Genomic DNA, 23,407 nt, shown 5'->3' on the forward strand with positions numbered 1-23,407 from the left:
AAGGTTTCAGTGACTACTTGTAAGTATTTCTCTACAAATCACATACTACATAGGTGGACATTTTTATTTCCAATAAGTTAAAAATGAATGTAAATGCCAGTATTTTTCTATTCTGCTATCAGTTATTGAAGAATTGAAGAATGAGAGTTTAACGTGCAATGTAAGCATATTTGAGCTCTAAGAGGTTTTCATTTCACAGAGGAAAATATTTAAATAATTTCCATTGTACACTTAAAGATATGTAATGAAAGAGTTACTATTCCCAATCTGGAGAACTTTTTTGACTCCTTTAACAGTTCAGAAACCTCCAGCTAGTCAACATGGCGATTTCTATATTAGCAGTTCTCAAACATCTGGTTCCAGGAACAATTTGTAGTTTTAAAAACCACTGAGGATTTCAAAGAGCTTTTGTTAATGAATTGTAATTCATATATATATATATATGTGTGTATATATATATACACACACATATATAAATAAAATAACTTGATATTTACCATATTTGAAACTGCAAATGTGAAATATTTAAAATATCTAATTCATTTAAAAATTAAAATAGTACATTCATCATGTTAACATAAATAACATTTTTATGAAAGATAAATATATTTACCCCCAAATTAATAATAAACATGGCATTGTTTTGCATTTTTGCATATCTCTTTAATGGCTAGTTTAATAGGCTACTGAGTACTTACATCTTCCACACTTGAACTGTGATAATATGTTGTTTTAGTTGAAATATATGAAGGAAATCTGTCATTAGAAAGAGGAAAATATTTTAATAGATTTTCTAGGTAGACAATTGTAGACATTCTTTTGATACCATGCCAAAATTAAACATATAGTTTAATAACATATAGTTTCTTAAGTCAGTTAGAATGTGAAATCTGAAACCATATCAATAAACTTTTTGTACTCCATTAACTACATGAAAATATGTCTGTCTTCTACTATTAACAGATCCTTTCTCATATGTGACTTGGTAATATCATGCATTAATCATTTGGAAAGTACTGGGTTCCTGAGTTATGCAAATCTTCTAAATGTTAACACTTAATCATCATTCAATGTCAAAAAAGAAACATATGCTACTATCACCACCCACCCCATCAAAAAAGGCTTCAAGTCTTGGGAAACTGTCAGTTTTACTGTGGCATACACAGGTTTCTAATGTAAGTTTTACTTAAATATTCAAATTTTGTCATTAACATATATTGTCCATTGTTTTTCTTAAAATATAACTAGTCGCTCAGTAGCGAATGATTCTTTGTGACCCCATGGACTGTACTCCACCAGGCTCCCAGGATTTTCCAGGCAAGAATACTGGGGTAGGTTGCCATTTCCTTCTCCAGGGGATCTTCCTAACCCAGGAATCAAACCTGGGTCTCCCACATTGCAGGCAGACTCATTACTATCTGAGCCACCAGGGAAAGGTTCACTTTATTACTTTCAAGAAATTTAGCTGCCAAATATCCAATAGGTAACCATAGTTTGTTCCATAGTGTTCTTCTAAGTGAAAATGATATTCCATGACAAAAGCAGCTAGTTGAGCTAGTAACTTAGACAACAATAGAAGGGGTTGGTAAGAGACAAGGTTCACGTTCACTTCCATTTGCAACAGAAATCTTTGTGAGTGGTTATCAAAATACATGTACTCAAAAGTTGAGAGTTAATAAGCTTACTAATTTCTACTGCTTCATCAAGGACATTTTAAGGAAAATGGTCATTTTTTTTGGCATGTGTACAAGAATGCCATAAGCACTACCGTAGTTTACGGTCACTGCCTTGATTGGCATTAATGTGATAGCATTTTTACACCTAGAGGCTTTTGTGCTACTAATGTAATTGTCCACAAGGTGAAAAAGACAAATAATGTCAAAGAGTATTGTTATGAAATAATTATTATCTTGCAAACTGAGTCTTGGGGACCCCTAGGGAATCTGTGGACCACACATTGAGAACAATAGTCTAAACCACTTCTAGACACCCGAGTCAAGATACAGGCCACATACACACACACACAAAGTCACCAGTGGCTCTCAGACCAATGCATCAGTCTGGAATATAATTCTCCCCTTTGCAATAACTCCTTCCTTACAATCATTCTGCCTTTACCTTCCTGGCTCCCTACCTGCCTCAACCTCATGAAACTAGGAAGTCTGTATATAGTCTTTCTGCCTTGAAGGTGAGTTGACTTTCCTCCTCTGGGGAGGGGGTTTGCAAAGATAGCTAGGCTGGCTTGGGTGGAAGGGGTGGGCAGGGGAAACACTTCTCAAAGGGACTGTGTTTGCCAGCCTTTACAAAAGCAAGAGCTTTTGAAGTGACTTAGGCAATTCTGATCAAAAATAACCCTTTGTTTCTTAGCGTCCAGTCCCAGCTCCCCGAACACTGAAGCGTGGCCTCCACTGGGCTTTAACTTCACCTGCCAAATTGGAATGGGCAGGGAAGCAAGACAACTGTCATAATCCTCTTTAGCAATTCTTTGGAAAGCACATTTGCATGTTCAGTTGCAGCCAGAGTGAAGCACTACTCAGGGGATCTCTGCTATTTTCCATCACTCCACTTCTCTGATTTTTGCAGGGGAAAGAGGGACACTTTCAAATGTCTCAAGAGGGTCTTAAGAACCATCAGCTAACTGTTTAAAAAAAAAAAACAAAACCAACAGTACTTATGAAGTCTTCTGAATAATCCTCAAAATGCTAGCCTTGTCCAAATGAACTCTGAGGACATGTAAATGGGTTACCTGAAGCAGCAAAACATGTAAATAGGACTGAGTTCCATCATACACTGAAGGTCTTTTGCACACATACACTTGCTGTTATGAAGTGGTACTCTGAGAAGGTTTGGGTGCAAAACACAAATCAGAGGGCTTCAAACAGTTACAGTTCAAGGTAGCCTAATGTCATGTGTCCAGAGTAAGTCCAGGGTGGCTCTGTATGTGTGTATGTGTGTGAGAGAGATGTTGAGGCAGGGAGGGTGGGGGAAGATGGAGGAAGCATGGGTCTACTTCCTCAAACCAAACCAGCCTATCCTCCAGGTTTTCCTCGGCAATCATCACATCCCTTCCTGCCAGGACAGAAGTGAAATCCTGGGGGAAGCAGTGCAGGGTTAGAGATCCGTGCTCAGACTCTGGAAGGAAACTCCAGGCTGATGACTTCCTGGATGGGTGGCCATGGACACAGAGCTGCTCTGTGCTTCTTTCCCATCTGAAATGGGAACCACAGTGCTACCTACATTTCAGAGAGCTATTATCAGAATTAAAAGAGAAAATAGTTGCAAGACGGTTTAGAACAGTATCTGGCACAGTGTAAGCCGATGTAAGTGTCTGAATGTTTTTTCTAACACATGCCCCATAACAGGCATGGAATTCTATTTCTTCATTCAATCAGGGAGTGATATAAACCCACCCCTTAGGAGGCATAGATACTTAGACACATCTTCAGAACAAAAACATAATGGATGTGCGGCAACATTATTAAGTTAGTCATCCACAAATGTTATTAGAATAAATCATGAATAATGTGTATGCTTTAAGCACTGTCTAGCCATTAACTTTTAAAAATTTCATTTAGCTTTGTGAAGCATGCCCTATAGAACATAACTCCCATAGCAGTCGTTCTCAGCTTATTCAAGCATAAAAACCTCTTTTTAATTGTTTTAAAACATAAGACCTGCCCTACTTCTGCCATAGGGCATGTGTGCATGCACCCCCCCACCCCCACTATACACCACAAAAGAGAGTAACTTCATATTACATTCTTCTTACTTTCTTCCCACTGTTTGAGAAAAATTGTTGCTTTAAAAGTGACCAAGAGGGAATTCCCTGGTGGTCCAATGTTTAGGACTCTGAGCTTTAGCTGCTGAAGATGTGGGTCAATCCCTGATCAGGTAACTAAGATCCCACAAGCCCCATGATACAGTCAAAAATAAGGAAAAATAAAATAAAATGTACATTGTTGTATAAAAAAGTGACCAAGAATTCAAGAATTTCTTCAAATAAATTTATAGAATAGTTGGTACCCAACTAGGTTCCAAGACCCGTGGATTAATTCCTCAAGAGTCTGGGTTTCTCATGTTAGAAGATGCTTTCACAGAAGAAAGGGAATCATCAGAAACTAAGATCATGTTCTTGAAAAATTCAAATACATTAAAAAATTAACCAAGTGAAAGTCAAATGCCAGAATCGCAACTTCTTTAATACCGTGTGGTTGCTCCAGTCATGCATGGGTTAGTATGCCAGTCAAGAAGTATTTCAGTACATCTGAATACAGCAGTATTTCAATAAGCTAAAGGCCAACATTTTTTATGACTTAAATCAGAACAGTTTGCTTTCATCTCCACACAATCTTCCACAGTTGAGCCTGACAATTTTTCATTGTTTACTCCTTTAGGAATCTGACCCACTGTAACAAAGATGTTAAAAAACAGAGAAACAGATAATTCCATGTAGTTTCTGCAAGAATCATGCCTGGTTCCAGAGATAATAGAAAGGACTGAAATTTCCTGGAACTAATACAGATCCATGGAAACATCCCCAAGCAAAAACAGAGAAGTTCAATGGACTACATATCTTTCAGACAATTCAAAACTAGGATAACAAGAGATTTCAGAAACCCCCTATTGCTGATAGGAGTTTCCCTTGTATGACATGGAACACAATCCCAAGAGCTGACTTTTTGTCCCTCAGATAAAACTGTATTTAAAATATGTATAAAGTGAAGTCGCTCAGTCGTGTCCAACTCTTTGCGATCTCATGGACTGTAGTCTACCAGGCTTCTCTGTCCATGGGATTTTCCAGGCAAGAGTACTGGACTGGGGTGCCATTTCCTTCTCCAGGGGATCCTCCTGATCCAGGGATCGAACCCAGGTCTCCTGCATTGCAGGCAGACACTTTACCCTCTGAGCCACCAGAAAAGCCCATTAAAAAATATGTATAAACATCTGCTAAAATCACATTTAGGAACCAGTTCTTCAGTTATTCTCTTCTGTGTTTCTCATTTCCTTTGGGACCTAATGTAAAATCACCTCTCACATAACTGCATTCTACCATCACTTTGAAGGCAGAGCTGTTTTTATTTTAGGATATCATGTGCAAAATCATGCTATTTGACACTACATTATATTCACAGATGATCCAAGTTAAATAAAGACACCTTGCTGATTTCTTAATATAGATTCAGCTAAGATTAGTTATGCATCTGCCACCTTAACATTCAGATTGAGGGGAAAAAAAGCCTTAGTTAAAAATCACACTGGCATCAGAAGCACTTAGAATTTCATGGTTCATTTAAGAGCATCACAATCAAGAATTTAATTATGTCAGAAAAGAATGGTAGCTTCTTAACAACCAAAATGGCACCCCCTCCATTTCTCTCGCTTCCACCGCCAAAGTGGGTCATTTTCCTTAACCTTTACTTACAGGCTTGTCCTCTGATCTATGGAACACAGAGTTTGATGAGATGAGTTTCAGATACCCTCTGGTCTTACCATGCTGTGATTTTAAGACTTCAAGAGAACAGGCTGACAAGGAAGTGAAGGGGAAACAGAGCCAAGACGCTATGGGAACTTGGCCAATTCAGTCCCTAAACAAGGCAGTATCTCCCATGATGTAGACACAAATTCCACTTGTCTCTGTCAGTGGACTGGCCACTCGGAGTTCCTAAAAACAACAGTTTCACCAAAACCAGAATTCTGTATTAACATTTAAATATCGGCCTACTTTATTCAGTCCATTCTATTGTTCATGCAAGGAACTCTGTGACACCTGTTATAAAAGAAAATTCAACTGAGGAAAGGTGAAGATCTAGTTGGCTTTTAAAATAAATAAATAAAACTTAAACAAATAAACATTTCCCTAGTAGTAGTGTTAGTCACTCAGTCGTGTATGACTCTTTGCGACCCCATGGACTGTAGCCCACCAGGCTCCTCTGTCCATGGGATTTTCCAGGCAAGAGTACTACAGTGGGTAGCCATGCTCTCCTCCAGGGGATCTTCCCGTCCCAGTGACAGGACTTGGGTCTCCTGCATTGCAGGCAGAATCTTTGCCATCTGAGCCACCAGGGAACCCCAACAGTATGTTAGTCAATAAACCACTGAACCTCAAAAAAACATGATTCCTCCCAAATAAAGTCTGTGTTACAGCATCAGAATGGACTGAGAACTAAGGACAGGAAATTAATCTCTGTGAGGTGGAGGGGAAAGTCGTGTTTTGGAATCAGCAAATCTAACAATAACTTCCAGGCTGAGTAACAAAGTGCTTATGCTTGCTTCACAAGCTTCTATAAATGTAGTAAAATCCTTTACAGTGTCAAGTTAAAGTTTACACCACTGAATTACTTAAAGAATTCACTCTAGTGGTAGATAATGTTCTAATTGGTTCAATTAAAAAAATGTCTGACTGGTTCCTCCAAAAACAGAAACTGAGACGAAAGCTTTAGGTACAGTCATTTATTTGAGAATGTGATCCCAGAGAGCAGAAATAGTGGCCAGGGAGAGTGAAATAAACACAAGGATGCGACTGGCCACTCTGTGATGTGCTGTTCGATTCTGTAAGATGGTCAGAGGAACCTCAGGAAATGCATTTCAAAACCATGCATGCGAGAGAAGAAAGAAGAAACATTTAGCCCTCATCTTCTATTACCCACTTGTCAAGGTTTGCTTCGTGGGTGGTCATTTTTCTGCACTTCTTGTTTACACACGTTGAATGCCCAGTCGGCTCTCATAGGAGCTAATAACAAAGTCAAAGGAGATCCTGGCTATAAAACAAGAAGCACAGGCTTGAGCGAATGAGCCGTCAGGCTACATCTCAGAGCTACCTGTTGAAGCTTGTGCAGAACTGTTCACTCAGCAGTGGGTGGGATAAGAAATAAGGCCAAGATGATTTGAACTGATGTACACAAGCGTCAGGCATGTGTATGAGTCAGGATGGGCCACTTATGCTGCAGTAACAAATGACCCCATGATTTCAATGAATTACAACTACAAAGGTTTCTTTTTACTCATGATGCAATTCCAAGGTGGGTATGCTATGATCCTGGGACAATTTCTTCACTCTAGGACCAAAGCTGAGAAATCAGTCTCCATCAAAAACATAGCCAATCATTGTGGTTTGAGGGGAAATAATAAATTTGTGAACTCTGCAGTTTTATAAAGCTTCTGCCTGGAAGAGGTCCATATCACTTCTACTCACCTTTCATTGACTAAAACATGCCATCTGCCTAAATTTAATTCAAAGGGCTGGAATATATAATCCTTCAGCAGAAAGGGGTATAATGTAGCAAGGTGACTGAGAGTACAGTAACACAGTCTATTACTTTGTACTTTCATTTTCACAGAAGAAAAGCCAAGGGTAAGAGGAACAATTCACTTTAAGGAACCCTGTGAAAATTCTTTCATGGTACCATCTTTTCTTTGAGCACATGGCAATCAATATTTAGGAATATTAAGTCTCAATCAAAGAAACTAAATCTTTTTCCAATGAAGAAGAAAAAAGCATGAGGGATACCTCATGGGGAAGGATAAGAAACCATCACACGTCCTATACTGTGAATTTCTTCATCTTATGGATGTTGAAATGATTCTCAGAAATCCCAAATAATGTTGACTTCTAAGGACATTAATGACAGACCTGGGCCGAGGCTTCAATTCTCTGTATTCCCATTCTAGGGTAAAGTTGATAGGGAACATTCATCAACATTTTATATTCAAGTTACCTGAAGAGTATAAACACTTTACAGAAAATCTCTTTTTTTTAATTTAACAACTTAATGTAACAATGAAAGAATTTAAATAGCAAGGCAAGCATTCCCTGACAAGACAAAATTCAATTTAATTTATTAATAAATACCACTGCAAGTAAGCATGTTACAGTTAGAACATTTGATTTATCAGCCTGCTGACCAGAAACATCGAGGTCTTTGTATTAATACAAACTTAAGTATCATCAGAATTCTATTAGATGAAACAACCAAGTGGGAAGAGGGAAGAGTTTAAAAGAGCCTCATTGAAATAAAGGGAGTCCCTATTTGGGAGAGAAAACTGTAACCTCCAAGCCTTTATTTGATTTGATCTGCCTCAGGGGCCAATGATGAAAGGGTGGTAGACCATTCCAGTCATTTATTCATTCCATCTGTATTTACTCAGTGCTCATCCTGTGCACAGCACAGTTCTAGGCACTGGGCGCAATGCCTAGAAGAGCGAGGCAGCTATGCCCCTCCCTTCATGGAGTGTACACTTTAGGGAGGAGGAGGGGATACAGAGAATAAACAATGAGATGTGCAAATAATCAAGATAACTTCAAATTAGGGCAGGTCTTTAAAGACAGTACTAGCAGTTTGAAGGGGAGAGGTGGGATGCCAATCTCTAAGTGGTGATCTATCTGAACGGGCAACATGTAAGAAAATTATGACACTATGTATATAAAGTGCAACCTGGCTGTTAGAAACAGCAACATTATCCTTTAAGGGCTACTGTTACTCTAGTAAGATTTCTGAATGTTTCAGTCTCTGTGCTCTCCCCCATGTCCCATTCTCCACTAAATCTCTCTTTTAATTGCCCAGTATTTTATTCTTTCCTTGCTTTATTTATTAAATGCATTTTTATGATTATAGTCTTAATTTTTCCAGTGTTCTTGCCTGGAGAATCTCAGGGACGGTTGAGCCTCGTGGGCTGCCGTCTATGGGGTCCCACAGAGTCGGACACGACTGAAGTGACTTAGCAGCAGTAGCAGCAGCAGTCTTAATTTTAAAAAAATAAGCTATTTTATATCCCCATTATCCAAATTAAGTTGCTTTTTAAGTATTTTGTATACATCATGAATACTTTGCAAGAAAATTCATCCTCCCACCTCACCAACCTCAGTTTCCTCCTCTTCCCCTACCTGCATTTAATTCCTGTTGTAGAAAGATTTCTTCCCTTTCAAAGCTGTGTTTGGGGGAGAAAAAAACAAAACAAAACAGGTTCTGCACAACAAAAACTTCCTTTCTAACCTATCCTGGGCAGAAACACCTAAGGGAAACAGAATTTGAAGAATGTCCTCACTGACTTTCACCTTTGTCCAAACCCCTTGCCCTTTGAGTAAGGCTGACACCCATGAGTACATGATGTCACTCCCATGATTAAATTACACTGTATGACAAAACGCAGATTCTTTGGGTTGGCTTAATCTAATTCTGGTCATTTTAAAACACAGTGTTCCTCTGGCTAGAAGACAGAGAAACTGGGAGCAAGAGAGGGAGTTGGCTCACCACTTCCATTGTGAAGATGGAAGGGCTTACATGAGAAGGAACACAGTCAGCCCCTGGTTGCCCAGCACTGCTGCTAAGTCGCTTCAGTCGTGTCCAACTCTGTGCGACCCCATAGACGGCAGCCCATCAGGCTCCCCCGTCCCTGGGATTCTCCAGGCAAGAACACTGGAGTGGGTTGCCATTTCCTTCTCCAATACATGAAAGTGAAAAGTGAAAGTGAAGTCACACAGTCGTGTCCAACCCTACAGCCAGCAAAAATGTGGGAACCTCGAATCTACAGCTGAACAAATTGGATTCTCCCAACAACTTACGATCTTAGGAGCAGATTCTCCCCAAAATCCTCCAGATAAGAGCCCAAGTTGACTGATACCTTGGCTTTGGCTTTCTAAAACCCTGAGCAGAGAATCCAGCCAACTTGCCCAGAGTGTGGACCTACAGAACTAATTGTGAGATAACCAATGAGGGTTATTTTTAACCATTAAGTTGGTGGAAACTTGTCAGGCAGCAAGAGAAACTAATACAACATGTAACCAGATTTATCAACCTAGTGTTCTATCGTTCAGTTCTGTTTCAGTCGCTCAGTCGTGTTCGACTCTGTGATCCCATGAACCGCAGCATGCCAAGCCTCCCTATCCATCACCAACTCCCAAAGTTTATGCAAACTCATGTCCATTGAGTCGGTGATGCCATCCAACCATCTCATCCTCTGTCGTCCCCTTCTCCTCCTGCCCTCAATATTTCCCAGCATCAGGATCTTTTCAAATGAATCATTGGGCACCTACCGATCTGGGGACTTTCTCTTTCAGTACCCTATCATTTTGCCTTTTCATACTGTTCATGGGGTTCTCAAGGCAAGAATACTGAAGTGGCTTGCCATTCCCTTCTCCAGTGGACCACATTCTGTCAGACCTCTCCATGATGACCCGCCCATCTTGTGTGGCCTCACATGGCATGGCTTGGTTTCATTGAGTTAGACAAGGCTGTGGTCCGTGTGATCAGATTGGCCTGTTATCTGTGATTGTGGTTTCAGTGTGTCTGCCCTCTGATCCCCTCTCGCAATACCTACCGTCTCACTTGGGTTTCTCTTACCTTGGACGTGGGGTATCTCTTCATGGCTGCTCCAGCAAAGTGCAGCCACTGCTCCTTACCTTAAATGGCTAAATAATGACTCCTTCCCATCTTCAGAATGTGTATCATTAATTCTAATGAAATGAGGGGAATTTTCTGGGAGCAAAAAGGGAGGAGGATCAGTGATGAAAAAGTGGGAGCCAATGTGGGACAGATTCAGGGCAGACATACTGTATGATTTACCCTGCCCAGGTGCAGTATCACAGCTGTGCTGGGCCACCAACTTCTCTAAAGGAAGGAAAGAGAAAAGCTAGGAAAAACTAAAATGTGCCACAGCACAAGTGACAGGAAACTGGGTACAACCAGCTGATTTTCTTATCGATTCTTGGCACATGGAGTAGGGGGATGGGGGGATGATAAAACTGCTCAAATGATGTCATGCCTTCCTGGCATTTTTCCAATGATAAATTCACATGATTATATGCAGAGTTCAGAAGCATCTGCATATTGCAGCAAAGGAAACACTGCGTGTTCCCCTGATGGCCCTGCCTTTTCCTTGGCACAAAGGAAGACTACTGCTTCAGGCTCCCCTACAAATATGTTAGGGGTATGATGGAGTTCCGGCAAACAGGTTTTAAGTAGAAATAACAGAAGTCATCTCCAGGTCACACTCTTTAAAAATAGCAAGATCCATCTCAAGCGCTCTTGTCCCTCAAGAGGCCTTGTGCTGAGATGACAGGCCACTAGATAGAGGGAGTCTGGATCTCTGAGTCACTGTGTGGAAGAGAGCCTCCACCAACAAATACTAGACTTTCTTGGGGCCATACATAAGTATCTGTTAAGGTTTTGAAATTGAGTGGGGGGTCATTTTCTTATTATGGCACAACTTAATAATATTAATTTATCCTAAATAATACATGTGTATTTGCTCATTTGATTTAATTTAACAAGTTTGGACAGAATCTCTTTATCTTAGACTTTTTCTTGATTCAGTGCAACATCTAAGCATTACACGAGGACATTAACACAGGAACTTGAATATCAAATTTAATTACTGTTATGAGAAACTCACATTCTGACACATCTGATATTTACACTGGATAATTTCTGTCTTACATAAAACTACAATGAGGAGCACATATACACATGCAAATTTATAACATACATGTAATTATCAACAGTAGGAATAATGACAAACTCCTTCCTGCAGTACCAGTTTTAAAAGTGTATTGGCCTCAACCACATCTCTGTCCCACACTGACCCTCACATCAGAAGATGGGGCTAACCCTATGATCTTCTCAGCCTAATTTAAGCAATGTCAACCTGGAACAAGGACAAGTTGAAAGTAAAAACAAGCAATTGTTTAGCAGAGAGAAGGACTCACAATGAGAAGTCAAATTATTTCCCTGAACATTCAGAAAAGGTGTTTAACCATTTAGAAACCAGGAGAAGCAGTGAATATACCAGGATTTCTAACCTAATCACCCATCTGCCATTTACTTGAAATGAATTTCAAAAGACCTAAGAAAAGACAAAGGGCTAATACATATTCTTAATGTACAAGATTATAATTAACCTAACGTCTGTTTCAAATTTACTATTATCTATTAAAGAATAAATAATTTCACAGCCCTCTAATACAGCTCTTAAGCTTTAAATCACTGACCATAACTAATAAGCAGCTTAATAGCAAGAATACCCTAAATAGAGCCACAGACTGCAATTTCACTGAGTGTAAATCATCATCATTTTTAATGCGAAGGCAACAGCAAATCTCTGTAATTACTGGGTGCATTTTGAATCACTTTTATTATTACCGCACTGCCTCCATTAAAAGTCCAAAACACTGAACTGTATGGAATATAAAACTGGAATTATGATACCCTACAAACTCTAATTGAAATCCATAAATTTTCTGCTAGTATTCAGAATTATTTTGTTGCCAAAGAATTTCAGCTATTCAGAATTAACTTTGAAAGCATTTGCTTTGTCTCAAGCAATAAGTAAGAGCATTTTACACTGCCAAATTAGGGGAAGTCAATTTTGGAGCAAAACTATGTGGATGGTTTCTTAATCACCAGGATTTTACATTTCTAAGGAAAATCATAATATGAAAAAAGAAAAACAGAACAGATAAATAGAATATACCATCCACAAAAGCGTATTAAACAGTGCATCCCTCCCCAAACCACATCAAAAAACTAAGATCATGGCATCCCATCACTTCACAGCAAACAGAAGAGGAAAAAGTGGAAGCAGTGACAGATACTATTTTCTTGGGCTCTAAAATCACTGTGGAGAGTGGCTGCAGTCACGAAATTAAAAGATGCTTGCTCCTTGGAAGAAAAGCTACAACAAACCTAGACAGGATATTAAAAAGCAGAGACATCACTTTGATGACAAAGGTCCGTATAGTCAAAGCTATGGTTTTTCCAGTAGTCATGCACGGATGTGAGAGTTAGACAATAAGAAGGCTGAGAGTCAAAGAACTGATGTTTTTGAATTGTGGTGTTGGAGAAGACTCCTGAGAATCCCTTAGACAGACAGCAAGGAGATCAAACCAGTCAATCCTAAAGGAAATCAACCCTGAATCTTCATTGAAAGGTCTGTTGCTGAAGCTGAAGTTCCAATACTTTGGCTACCTGATGCAAGGAGCTGACTCATTGGAAAAGACCCTGATGCTAGGAAAGACTGAGGGCAAGAGGAGAAGGGGGCAGCAGAGGATGAGATGGTTAGACAGCATCAGTGACTTTTTACATGAATTTGAGCAGACTCCAGGAGATAGTGGAGGACAGGGGAGCCTGGCATGCTGCAGTCCATGAGGTCGCAAAGAGTCAGACAGGGCTCAGCGACTGAACAACAAACAACAAATCACTGCCACAGCCACCCTCACCAATCGGATGTGAGGGGGACTGCAACAGTCCCAACAACAGCAGCATCAATCTCCTTACTAAAAATGACCAAAGGATGTCACTCCATTTACAAAAAGTTTATAATGACAACATTCTTGTCGGCACACATATGAGCAATGAACAGGGCCACCAAGCCACTGGAAGGGATGGTGATATTATGAACATAACTTTGTGTGCAAGTTTAATAGCTAATGATGTAATAACTGCCTCTTAAATATATTCCATAAATACTGGCATTCACATGAATGCACATATCTGTGTAGCTATAGTATTTACTATTTACATCACAGGGTTCAGCATGCAGTGTAACCATCCTATTAAAATTAAATTTCCTATATACTAACTCCTACTAATTTGCCTAATGTCCACTATAGAGGTTACAGCCCTGCAAAACTAACAATTTTCTTTTAATGAGGTTGTGCCACCATAGGGAGCCTTTTTATAAACTGCATGCATTATAATTTTCCAATCACAATGCACTGGCATCTGAAGGGCCTTAATCTCCTTTGAGTATCTTATTTTTGAATATACTTTAAAAAAAAAAAAAAGGATTTTGCTCTCCCTTGAACATTCCTTTCCCACTGCTTATATGTGTTTGCTTATATTTCACGTTCTCCTGGAATGCTTCCATTCCTCCTCTCAATTCATATCTAAACCTGACTCAAATTTCATCCTTTATGTCAGAAATTCCCAGATCACCCCACCCTGAAGGATTCATTCTCCTTATTCTAAACTCAGTTCAACTAGCAGTCCCCCTGCTTTCCCCATCTTTGCTGCCTTAAGCTATTACTTAATTTACACATGTAATATTTCACAAATTTTTCTTATCAACTGTAAATTCATCAACAGAAATCATGCCCTCGTCGTGCTGAAGTATTTTTAAAAACTGCCCATAATTCCCAATACTCAAGAGTTCCATAATTTTAGGTTTAGATGTTCTTCCTCAAGTTATTTAGACCTAAATGTTGTCATAATATCCAGTTTGGCTCCAAGCAAATCAAACCTATAGATATGGCAAAGCCAAGACTCTGATAGTAAATTTTTTTTTAATTAAAATTTTCTCACTTTTATATAAGTTCAAGTAAGTTCTATAATTCTGACTTTGCTATCCAGTAATGACCTATACAGGAAAATAATAAAGAGTGGTTATATGCAGATGTATAATTAATTCAATTCACTTTGCTAGACAGTAGAAACTAACACAACATCTTAAATCCACTATACAGCAATAAATTTTTTTTTCTAAATTTCTGACTTGCTCTCACTAGAACTTTCTCCAGAGGAGTGAGCAGAGGAAATTCTCATTTAAAAATCATAAAAAAATGTTTCTAGATGTCAAAATGTACACTTGTGTTTATGCAAATTAGTGCAAACCAGGGCAAATGACACAACTTTCAACAGAGAATTTTCTAGCCAATTGTGCAGCCAGGAGAAATGTGACTTCAAATCTTGATTTTGTCAAAGCCAGGATGGGAAAGAGGGTTAGAATGACATGAGTCAGTGATTCTCAAACCAGTGAGTTACCCAACCTGCTGTGCGTGTGTTATCTGACTCTTACTTCTTGCCCTAACTGTTCTTTCAGACAAGCTTCTGTTAACTCTGCTTGGGAATTCCTTATGAGATTTTTGCTTCATAAAGGGTACTACAAAAAAATTGAAAACCCCAGCCCTTTCACTTCTGACATAGCACGTCTCTACAAATACTGTCATTTTATATGGAAGGAGACAGGCTGAAAAGGCTAAAGCGTTCACCTCACTCAGGACCCCAAACTAAAGTAGCCAATGGCAAAGCAGGGATCAACCCCCCCCCCAAATCCACCTGTGTCGTTCTGCGGCATGCTAGGTATGGCAGACTGTCACACTGTGGCAGGAGGTGACCTGACCCCCTCCCACCCTTTGTTGTGTCCAAGTGGGGAGTTCACATTGGGGTTTGTGATGGTTCATTTTCTGGATCAATGTGGCTTGGCTATGGTGCCCCAAGACAGTCTGGATGTTGCTATGAAGATATTTTTTTTTTAATGTGGTTAACATTTAAATCAACCTACAACAGACTATAGCAGTTTTGCCTGAACAACATGGGTAGGTCTCATCCAGTTAGTTCAAAGCCTTAGGAGAAAAACCGGAAGTCTCCCAAGAATGAAGAAATTCTGTCTTCAGACTGACTTTGGACTCAAGACCACAACATCAGCTCTTCCCTGAGTCTCCAGCCTGGCCCACAGGTTTAGACACACCAGCCCCCACAACCATGTGGGCCAATGCCTTAAAATAAATCAGACTTTCACTCTCTCCTTCTTTTTCTCTCCACACATACATGCACAAACACACACACCATGCACACACTCTACTGATTTATTCTGATCCTCTAATATAGAATCCTCACCCTTTTTCAGTAACTCTCTTACTGTCTTTTGCCACCACTAAGCTTCCTGGGTATCATGTCTTGCAATCCTGTTGTCCCTGAAAGCTTTGCCTGATCCCTAAAATGCTCCCTTTACTTGATCAAAGTCAGGTCTGCCATGAAGGCTTCATTGGTGACTCAGATAGTAAGGAATCTGCCCTCAATGCAGGAGACTTGGGTTCGATCCCTGGATCAGGAAGATCTTCCAGAGAAGGAAATGGCAACCCACTCCAGTATTCTTGACTGGAAAGTCTCATGGACAGAAAAGCCTGGCAGGCTCTAATCCATGAGGTCACAAAGAGTCGGACACAACTCAATGCCTAACACGTACACACAGAAGCTTCCGGGCTTCATACCTGGGCTTTTCCCAGGGCTTTGACCTAATTGTGCATTTTGTTCCTTAAAAGTGGCCCACCCACTCAATTTGACAAACCTTCATCTCCAAAAGACCTGGCTCCATCCCTGGGTTCTACAGATGGGTGGGCCTGGGCCCCCAGTTGGAGTCTGAGCTCCTAACCTGCCCACCCCACCTCTGGCAGTGCCACCAGACTCCTCCCCTGCCCAAGGTCTGACCATTCCTGGGACCAGGCTGCATGGCAGGTATGTAAAATCTCAGCTCAGAAGAACTTAAGTTAACCTTGACTACTTAAAATTCTAAAAGTAACTCGCACAATAAGCCCTCCTCAGTGGAGTGCAGTTAATATTTAATAACTGGCTCCCCAGGGGTCAGGACAAACGATGGCAGTGCATAGGCGCCGGCAAGGAGGAGGTAGCCGCGGCTGGAGCGGCGGGGACCCAGGGCGGCGACCATGACCCAGCAGGGCACGGCGCTGCTGAATTACAACAACAAGCTGGAAGGGCTTCCATAGTAGTTCAGCTGGTAAAGAATCTGCCTGCAACGCAGGAGACCCCGGTTCAGTCTCTGGGTTGGAAAGATTCCCTGGAGAAGGAAACGGCTACCTACTCCAGGATTCTGGTCGGGAGAATTCCATGGGCTGTAAAGTCCATGGGGTCGCAAAAAGTCAGACACGACTGAGCGACTTTCACTTTCATAGGGGGGAAATGAATGCACACGGATACATTCATAAACATATTACACATGTAACTGATATAAATGATGCATAGCACATCACTTACAAAAAGATATCCAGTATCCTTGCCTGGAAAATCTCATGGACACAGGAGCCTGGTGGGCTGCAGTCCATGGGGTAGCAAAGAGTCGGGCATGACTGAGCAACTAACACTTACACCCCTTATGGTAAATTCCATAATACCCAAGTGATTCTCACAGTATGCTTTTGTTGCTTTGGGCTGAACGCTTGTGTTGGAAGCCAACCCATAATAATAAAGAGCATGCTTCTGACCTGAATGTTGGTTGCTCGTTTGTTGAAATTAATCAGCAAGATGAAAATGGAGGCAAGTGTCCTCTTAGCACACATTCCATTGAGTGGGTGCCTGCCAGGCACCGGGCATGGTGTCCTGCCTTGGGGTTGAAGAGGTAAATAAGACAAGGGCCTGCCTTCACATCTTATAGACTGAAAAGACTTAAAACAGCAATTATCCTGACAGTCATCTAAGATTACAATTAAGTACTGCAATTTCAGGCAGAATATTTTAAGTGTTGTGCCAAATTCACTTCTACAATTTACATAATCATAACTATTGTGACTTGGGTGTAGATTTCATATGTGGACTGGACTTCATTCACAAAAACAAGTTTAAATTTTTTTCGGAAACATTAGAACAAAAATCAATTGAGCGTTTTAAATCCTAAAGAATCTCTTTGGTCTCCAAAATGGAAAAGAAAAATATATACATTATTTTTAAATCCTTGAAAGTTCAAGTGCCCTGGGATAATTGAAATGTATATTCTGGTTTTGTTACAGAGACTTCTCAAGCCAGAAGGGATCTACAGTGGGGAGAAAAAGGCATGTTTCATAAACAGAACACTGTTTAATGTGCCACAGTCAAGACAGTAGTTTACAATTTTAAATAAGGCTAATTCTAAATGAAAGTAGGTCAAGTTCAGAGGTTAACTTGGATTAACTTGGATCTGTGTAATGTGATTTGGTAGTTCTTAGAATAACAGATTAAGACGTCAAATGGCAGAAATTGCAAAGAAGGCTGGTTATGCAAAATGCCCAGAGCTCAGAACCAAGGACTTTTCTCCCAGTGTTTAGGAAGCACAGCCCGGCCAAGCATCTCGCCAACTCCTCAACTCCACCCCAAGCCACTCTGCACCCCTGATTTCTGCGTTTTAGTTGGTGATCCTTAGCATTTACAGCAAAGCCTTGGTAAGGTTTGCTTCTCACTGTTTGTTCTGCTTAATTAATTAATTTCACAACCCTCAATAGTCACCACAAAGATTTAAAAAACAAAAACGACCAGCCAGTTGTGGTTGAGAAGGCAGGGGTGGGGGCTGGATGGCACGTCTCTAGGATGCCAGCAAAAGGAAGGAGTGGGCAGGCCCCAGAGGGTACCGTGGGCTGTTTCACTTTGCACTTCTCTGCAGAAAGGAAATGAGAACTGACATGCCCTATCACTTACAAAAAGCTCTCTGCACCTGCCTCCTGCACACTGCCCACCGGCCCTGCTCCAAGGTAAATGCCAACAAGAAAAATGTGCATGTGCGTATGTGACACATGTGTACAAGACTGTGGTAAGTAAGTATTACTAAAAAACATTCCTACACTAGTATTAACCTGATTCCTTTCCTAGTCACCTCTACTTATAGTTTAAAAGGTTAATTTTTTTTTCATTTTTATTGGATGGCTCAGCAGCTAAAGAATCTGCCTGGCAAAGCGGGGGGACATGGGTTCGACCCCTGGGTAGGGAAGATGCCCGGGAGAAGGAAATGGAAACCCACTCCAGTATTCTTGCCTGAAAAATCCCATGGACAGAAGAGCCTGGTGGGCTGCAGCTCATGAGGTCGCAAAGAGTTGGGCACAACTAGGCACACACAGCACAGAGCTGATTTTCAATGTTGTGCTGCTTCCTGCTTGCTGTACAGCAAGGTGCATCAGTTATACATATGTCCACTCTTTTAGATTCTTTTCCTATGGAGGTCATTACAGAATACTGAGGAGAGTTCTCTGTGCTATACCGTAGGTCCTTATTAGTTACCTGTTTCATATGTAACAGTGTGTATAGGTCATTCCCAGGCTATCCCTAACCTCTTTCCCCCAGTAGCTATTAGACTGTGTTCTACACCTGTAACCCTGTTTCTATTCTGTAAATAAGCCATTTGCACCATTTTTTTAGATTCCACATATAAGCACTATCATATGATATTTGTCCTTATGGTAATTATTGCTAAAGAGAAATCCCAATCACAAAGAACAAATACTTCCTTTCCTGTGGCAGAACCTCTGAATATGTTTGCTGGATAGCTCTGTTTGTAGGATTGTTTAAAGGAGACTATAAATACTAGAAAAGTACCTTTTCCATATGTAGTAAAGACTAATCTATCTTAAGGGGAAAAAAAAGATGCTGAAGAGTCCCAACTATTTATGATATTTTTAAATGTCCTTTCAATCTGTTACTAAAACTAACAAACCTTTTCTGCTAACTTTATTCTTTTAAACATGCAATACAAATCGTAAGTATCTCAGTTACCATTTGCATTGTATAAACTGGGCAGCTTCTGAAAGAATTATTTTATGATACTATTCGAAATAGCCATATAGCTCTTCCCTTCTGTGGCCATCGCTGAAGCGCCAGTGGCCAAAATGAAATCCAATCCCTTTGTTAAAAAAAAAAATAGCCATATATTACAAAGTATTTATAAGTGCCCAACTCATTTTTATTGGATGTTTCAAAATATGCTAAAGTGAGTATAGGACTAACAAAGTGGTATGACAAGCATTAATAATAAATTGCTTTGCTCAAAGTGGGAAGAAGTAGGCAGAAAGCACAAAAGGTTCAAGAAAATCATTACCAGTGAGTTTATTCAGCATTTTCTGTGAATGCCATCCTTTCTTTATGCAAACCTTCCTATAACATTATCTGTAACAAAATGGTAATGGTATCCAATTGTTCTGGGTATCTTAACACAAAGAAATAACTTATTTGCATCTACTCCACATAAGTAAGACAATTAAATTTATACTGTTAACAGAATCAAATGTTCAATTCTAGAAAATAAAGCTACCTAAGTCAATCCTAAAGGAAATCAGTCCTGAATATTCATTGGAAGGACTGCTGCTGAAGCTGAAACTCCAATACTTTGGCCACATGATGTGAAGAAGTGACTCATTGGAAAAGACTCTGATGCTGGGAAAGATTGAAGGCAGGAGGAGGAGACAACAGAGGATGAGATGGTTGGATGGCATCACCAACTCAGTGGACGTGAATTTGAGTAAACTCCCAGAGTTGGTGATAGACAGGGAGGCCTGGTGTGCTGCAGTCCACGGGGTTGCAAAGAGTCGGACATGACTGAGTGACTGAACTGAAATTGAAGTTACATCTAAATTGATATTTCTCAAATTGTTGGATTAAGGCCAAGGAGAGTTATTTTTCAAAAATATTATGGTGTACACAAGAATAAAAAGTACACATTATTTGATAAGGTTACCAGAACTATATTAAAAATATTTTTTAAATATATAAGAAAAAGTTTAGTTTATTTATACAAATATGGCTGGAAAGACAAATATTTTGCTAATAGTTCTACTGTTAACATGCCTGTGAAAAGATTCACCATTTTCATCTCTAACGGCAGCTAAACATCGAACACATATTAGTTAACTTCCTGAATGCTTACTATGTACCAAGCACTGTGATAAATGCTTGGTATACATTTTCTCCTTTAATCTTCAGAACAATCTTATAAGGTAGGGAACATTATCTTTCATTTATAGATAAGAAAAGAGTGGCAGAGAAAGATTAAGCCATCTCTGTTGGAGGTTACACAAATCAAAAATGATGGAGCCCAGGGCATCTGACCTGAGCGCCTGGGATCTCATCAACTATACATGCTGTTGAGCACTTGCTTAGTTGGTTGTTCTCTAGTAAATATTATGCAATTGTGCTATGGACTTATCTTCTTCCTTTCCAAACTTACTTAAAACTATTGTAATAAGGACTGCTTCTGGATTTGGGAGAGACTGAGCTCTTCAGACAGAGAAGGCAATGGCACCCCACTCCAGTACTCTTGCCTGGAAAATCCCATGGACGGAGGAGTCTGGTAGGCTGCAGTCCATGGGGTTGCTAAGAGTCGGACACGACTGAGCGACTTCACTTTCACTCACTGGAGAAGGAAATGGCAACCCGCTCCAGTGCTCTTGCCTGGAGAATCCCAGGGACGGGGGAGCCTGGTGGGCTGCCGTCTATGGGGTTGCACAGAGTCGGACGTGACTGAAGTGACTTAGCAGCAGCAGAGCTCTTCAGAACGGATCGCCTTCACTGAGCAACCACCTAGATCCATCAGCATCTGAGCAACTAGCCACTTTCAGCCTTACAGTCAAGCTCAGATCCCAACACATGACCCAGATTGACTTCAACCCCAACAGCATGACTGCCTGTCAGGTGGTAGAATATAGATGCAACCCCTTTATGTCAGTGTTATGGGTTGAATTGTGTCCTGCCCAAAATTCACATGTTGAAGTCCCAAGCCCCAGGATTCTAGAATATGACTGTATTGAAGATAGGGCCTTTAAGAGGTAATTACAGGATAATAAGGTCATAAGGGTGGGCTCTCATCCAATAGGACTGGTGCCCTTATAAGAGGCAATCAGAATATTAGGACACAGACAACGCACAGAGAGGAGACCCAGGGAGAAGACGGCCATCTGCAAGCCAAGAAGAGTCCTCAGAATGGAATGAACCCTACCCACACCTTGACCTTGGACTTCCAGCCTCCAGAACTGTGAGGAAATAAATTTCTGTTGTTTAAATCACCCACTCTGTGGTATTTTGTTATAGCAGCCCCAGTCAACTAATACAGTTTAGCAATTAAATCCATGTTCAACCCTTGCAGGAATATCCTGAATTATATGCTTTTGACCAACAAAAAAGGAAAAGTAGTTGATTACCATTAGAGAAATATAGGAGACAGTTTTTTAAATCAAAGCCCTGAAGTCGGAGGGTAGCATGGAACCCAATAAACTGGTGCTTGTGGAGAAAGAGAATCAGAATTCCTGAGGAGATAACAGGGAAGAAAACAAAGAACGGTGAAAGCATGAAGAAGCTTTGTAAAATAAACAGGTTTAGGTAACTGTCCTTGTCAAACATATCTGACAGGTCCCACGCAATGGAATAAATTCTACACTCCTTAGCACTAAAGCAAAGCACCTAAAAAGTCCAGCCCAGCCCTAAGCTGCATCCTACACTAAATAAGCCCCTGGAAGAGGAAATGTCAACCCACTCTAGTATTCTTGCCTATATAATTCCATGGACAGAGGAACCTGGCGGGCTACAGTATATGTGGTCGCAGAGAGTCAGACACAACTGAGTGACTGAACTGAAATGAACATCATAAACCATCTAGCTTTCCAGATGGCATACTGGCTGTCTCGGTTGTGCTTTTCTACCCGTAGGTAAGCATATCAACAGACTGATCCTTCAAAAGCAGCAGAATTTGTCAAGCACATTCAGGGACACTGACAATAACCAGCACTTCTCTAACACAGGTTGACAGATGTTGCTCTCTTTACGAGACTCTGTGACACAGGTTTCAGCTGATTTTGCCCACACAGGAACCAACACCATGGTTCACACCTCAACTTACAATCTTAACTGCTTTTCTTTAGGAATTTGAGGGCTGTGGTTTAAGTCTGACCTTTCCATTATGACTAACAATGATGCCAAGTCACAAATGGGAAAAGGTTTGAATCAGATCCTTTGTAAGCGCTAGCTATGGACACTCTGGATATCAACTGATTTTACTTAAAGACTGAATACTATTTATACAGAGTTCTATTTTTTAAGGTTCTATTCTCTCTGTATGGGTGTTCCATGAAGTTTTAAAAATGTATTTCCACTCCCAAACAGGCCAACTGATGACTAGCTTGCATCAGGGGTCAACCACGTCATCACCTCCTCCATAAGATCTTCCTGCTTTCCAGATCAGATACCCACTCCACTGACTCTCATAACAGGCTCCCACACCTACTCACAGTACTTATCACAGTCAGAGCACTGTAGTTCCCTACTGAGTGGTGTGTTCTCATAATAAGTTCTTGAGAGCACAGACTGAGTCTTATTCTTCAAGATAATTCCACCACCTAACAAACAAAGTCTAACAGAGAGAGTCAAAAAATTTCAAATGAATGCAGAAATGAGTTTATGCACAGCACAAGCAAACATCAGTTTTGCAGTAAAACAGCATGGACAAAGAATGGCACTGCCTTTCAGTAAACAAAGGGTGTTGCAGCCATTAAGTCATCAATCTCTTCAGCCACCCTTGATGGTGAACCTAAGGGGAACATAGGTTGGAGAAAAACAGGACACTGGCCCTAGATAGTTAAAGTGTATATCAAAGGAGTAATTTGAATAAGCTCAGACTCTTGCATCTTCCCTTACAGAGAAAAGTGCTAAACTCATTAACTTGAGGTGTCTGTTTTTTCTTTAATTAGCAGTCATCTTTTGATATTTCAACTACCTGGATTTTTGTTTGGTTTGGATTTTTTTTTTTTTTTTTTTTTTGGCAAAATCTCCTATATACCCTGGCTCCTCACTTACCTCTGCGGACCCTTACCTCCCTTACCTCCTCTCCAAGTTATCTGAGAGGCTATATCCAGTAAGTCCGCTAAATAAAATATAATCCTCAACTTTTAGGTTGC

The 23,407-nt window shown here is 40.3% G+C and overlaps 1 protein-coding gene across 2 annotated transcripts in view; it reads right to left on the minus strand.

Annotated features, from left to right (window-relative positions):
• Positions 1-23,407, minus strand: part of SAMD5 (sterile alpha motif domain containing 5) — a 60,558-nt gene that overhangs the window by 10,505 nt on the left and 26,646 nt on the right. Inside the window, exon 2 of one of the 2 annotated variants that reach the window (XM_025295003.2) lies at positions 699-756. The exons of the other annotated variant lie outside the window; for it this stretch is intronic. Within the exon in view, the coding sequence (XP_025150788.2) occupies positions 733-756 (24 nt within the window). The 3' untranslated portion in view covers positions 699-732. The remainder of the gene's footprint in view (positions 1-698; positions 757-23,407) is intronic. 2 annotated transcript variants of the gene reach the window in all.

The sequence above is a fragment of the Bubalus bubalis genome, chromosome 10 (assembly GCF_019923935.1).
Source record: "Bubalus bubalis isolate 160015118507 breed Murrah chromosome 10, NDDB_SH_1, whole genome shotgun sequence".
Taxonomy (NCBI): domain Eukaryota; kingdom Metazoa; phylum Chordata; class Mammalia; order Artiodactyla; family Bovidae; genus Bubalus; species Bubalus bubalis.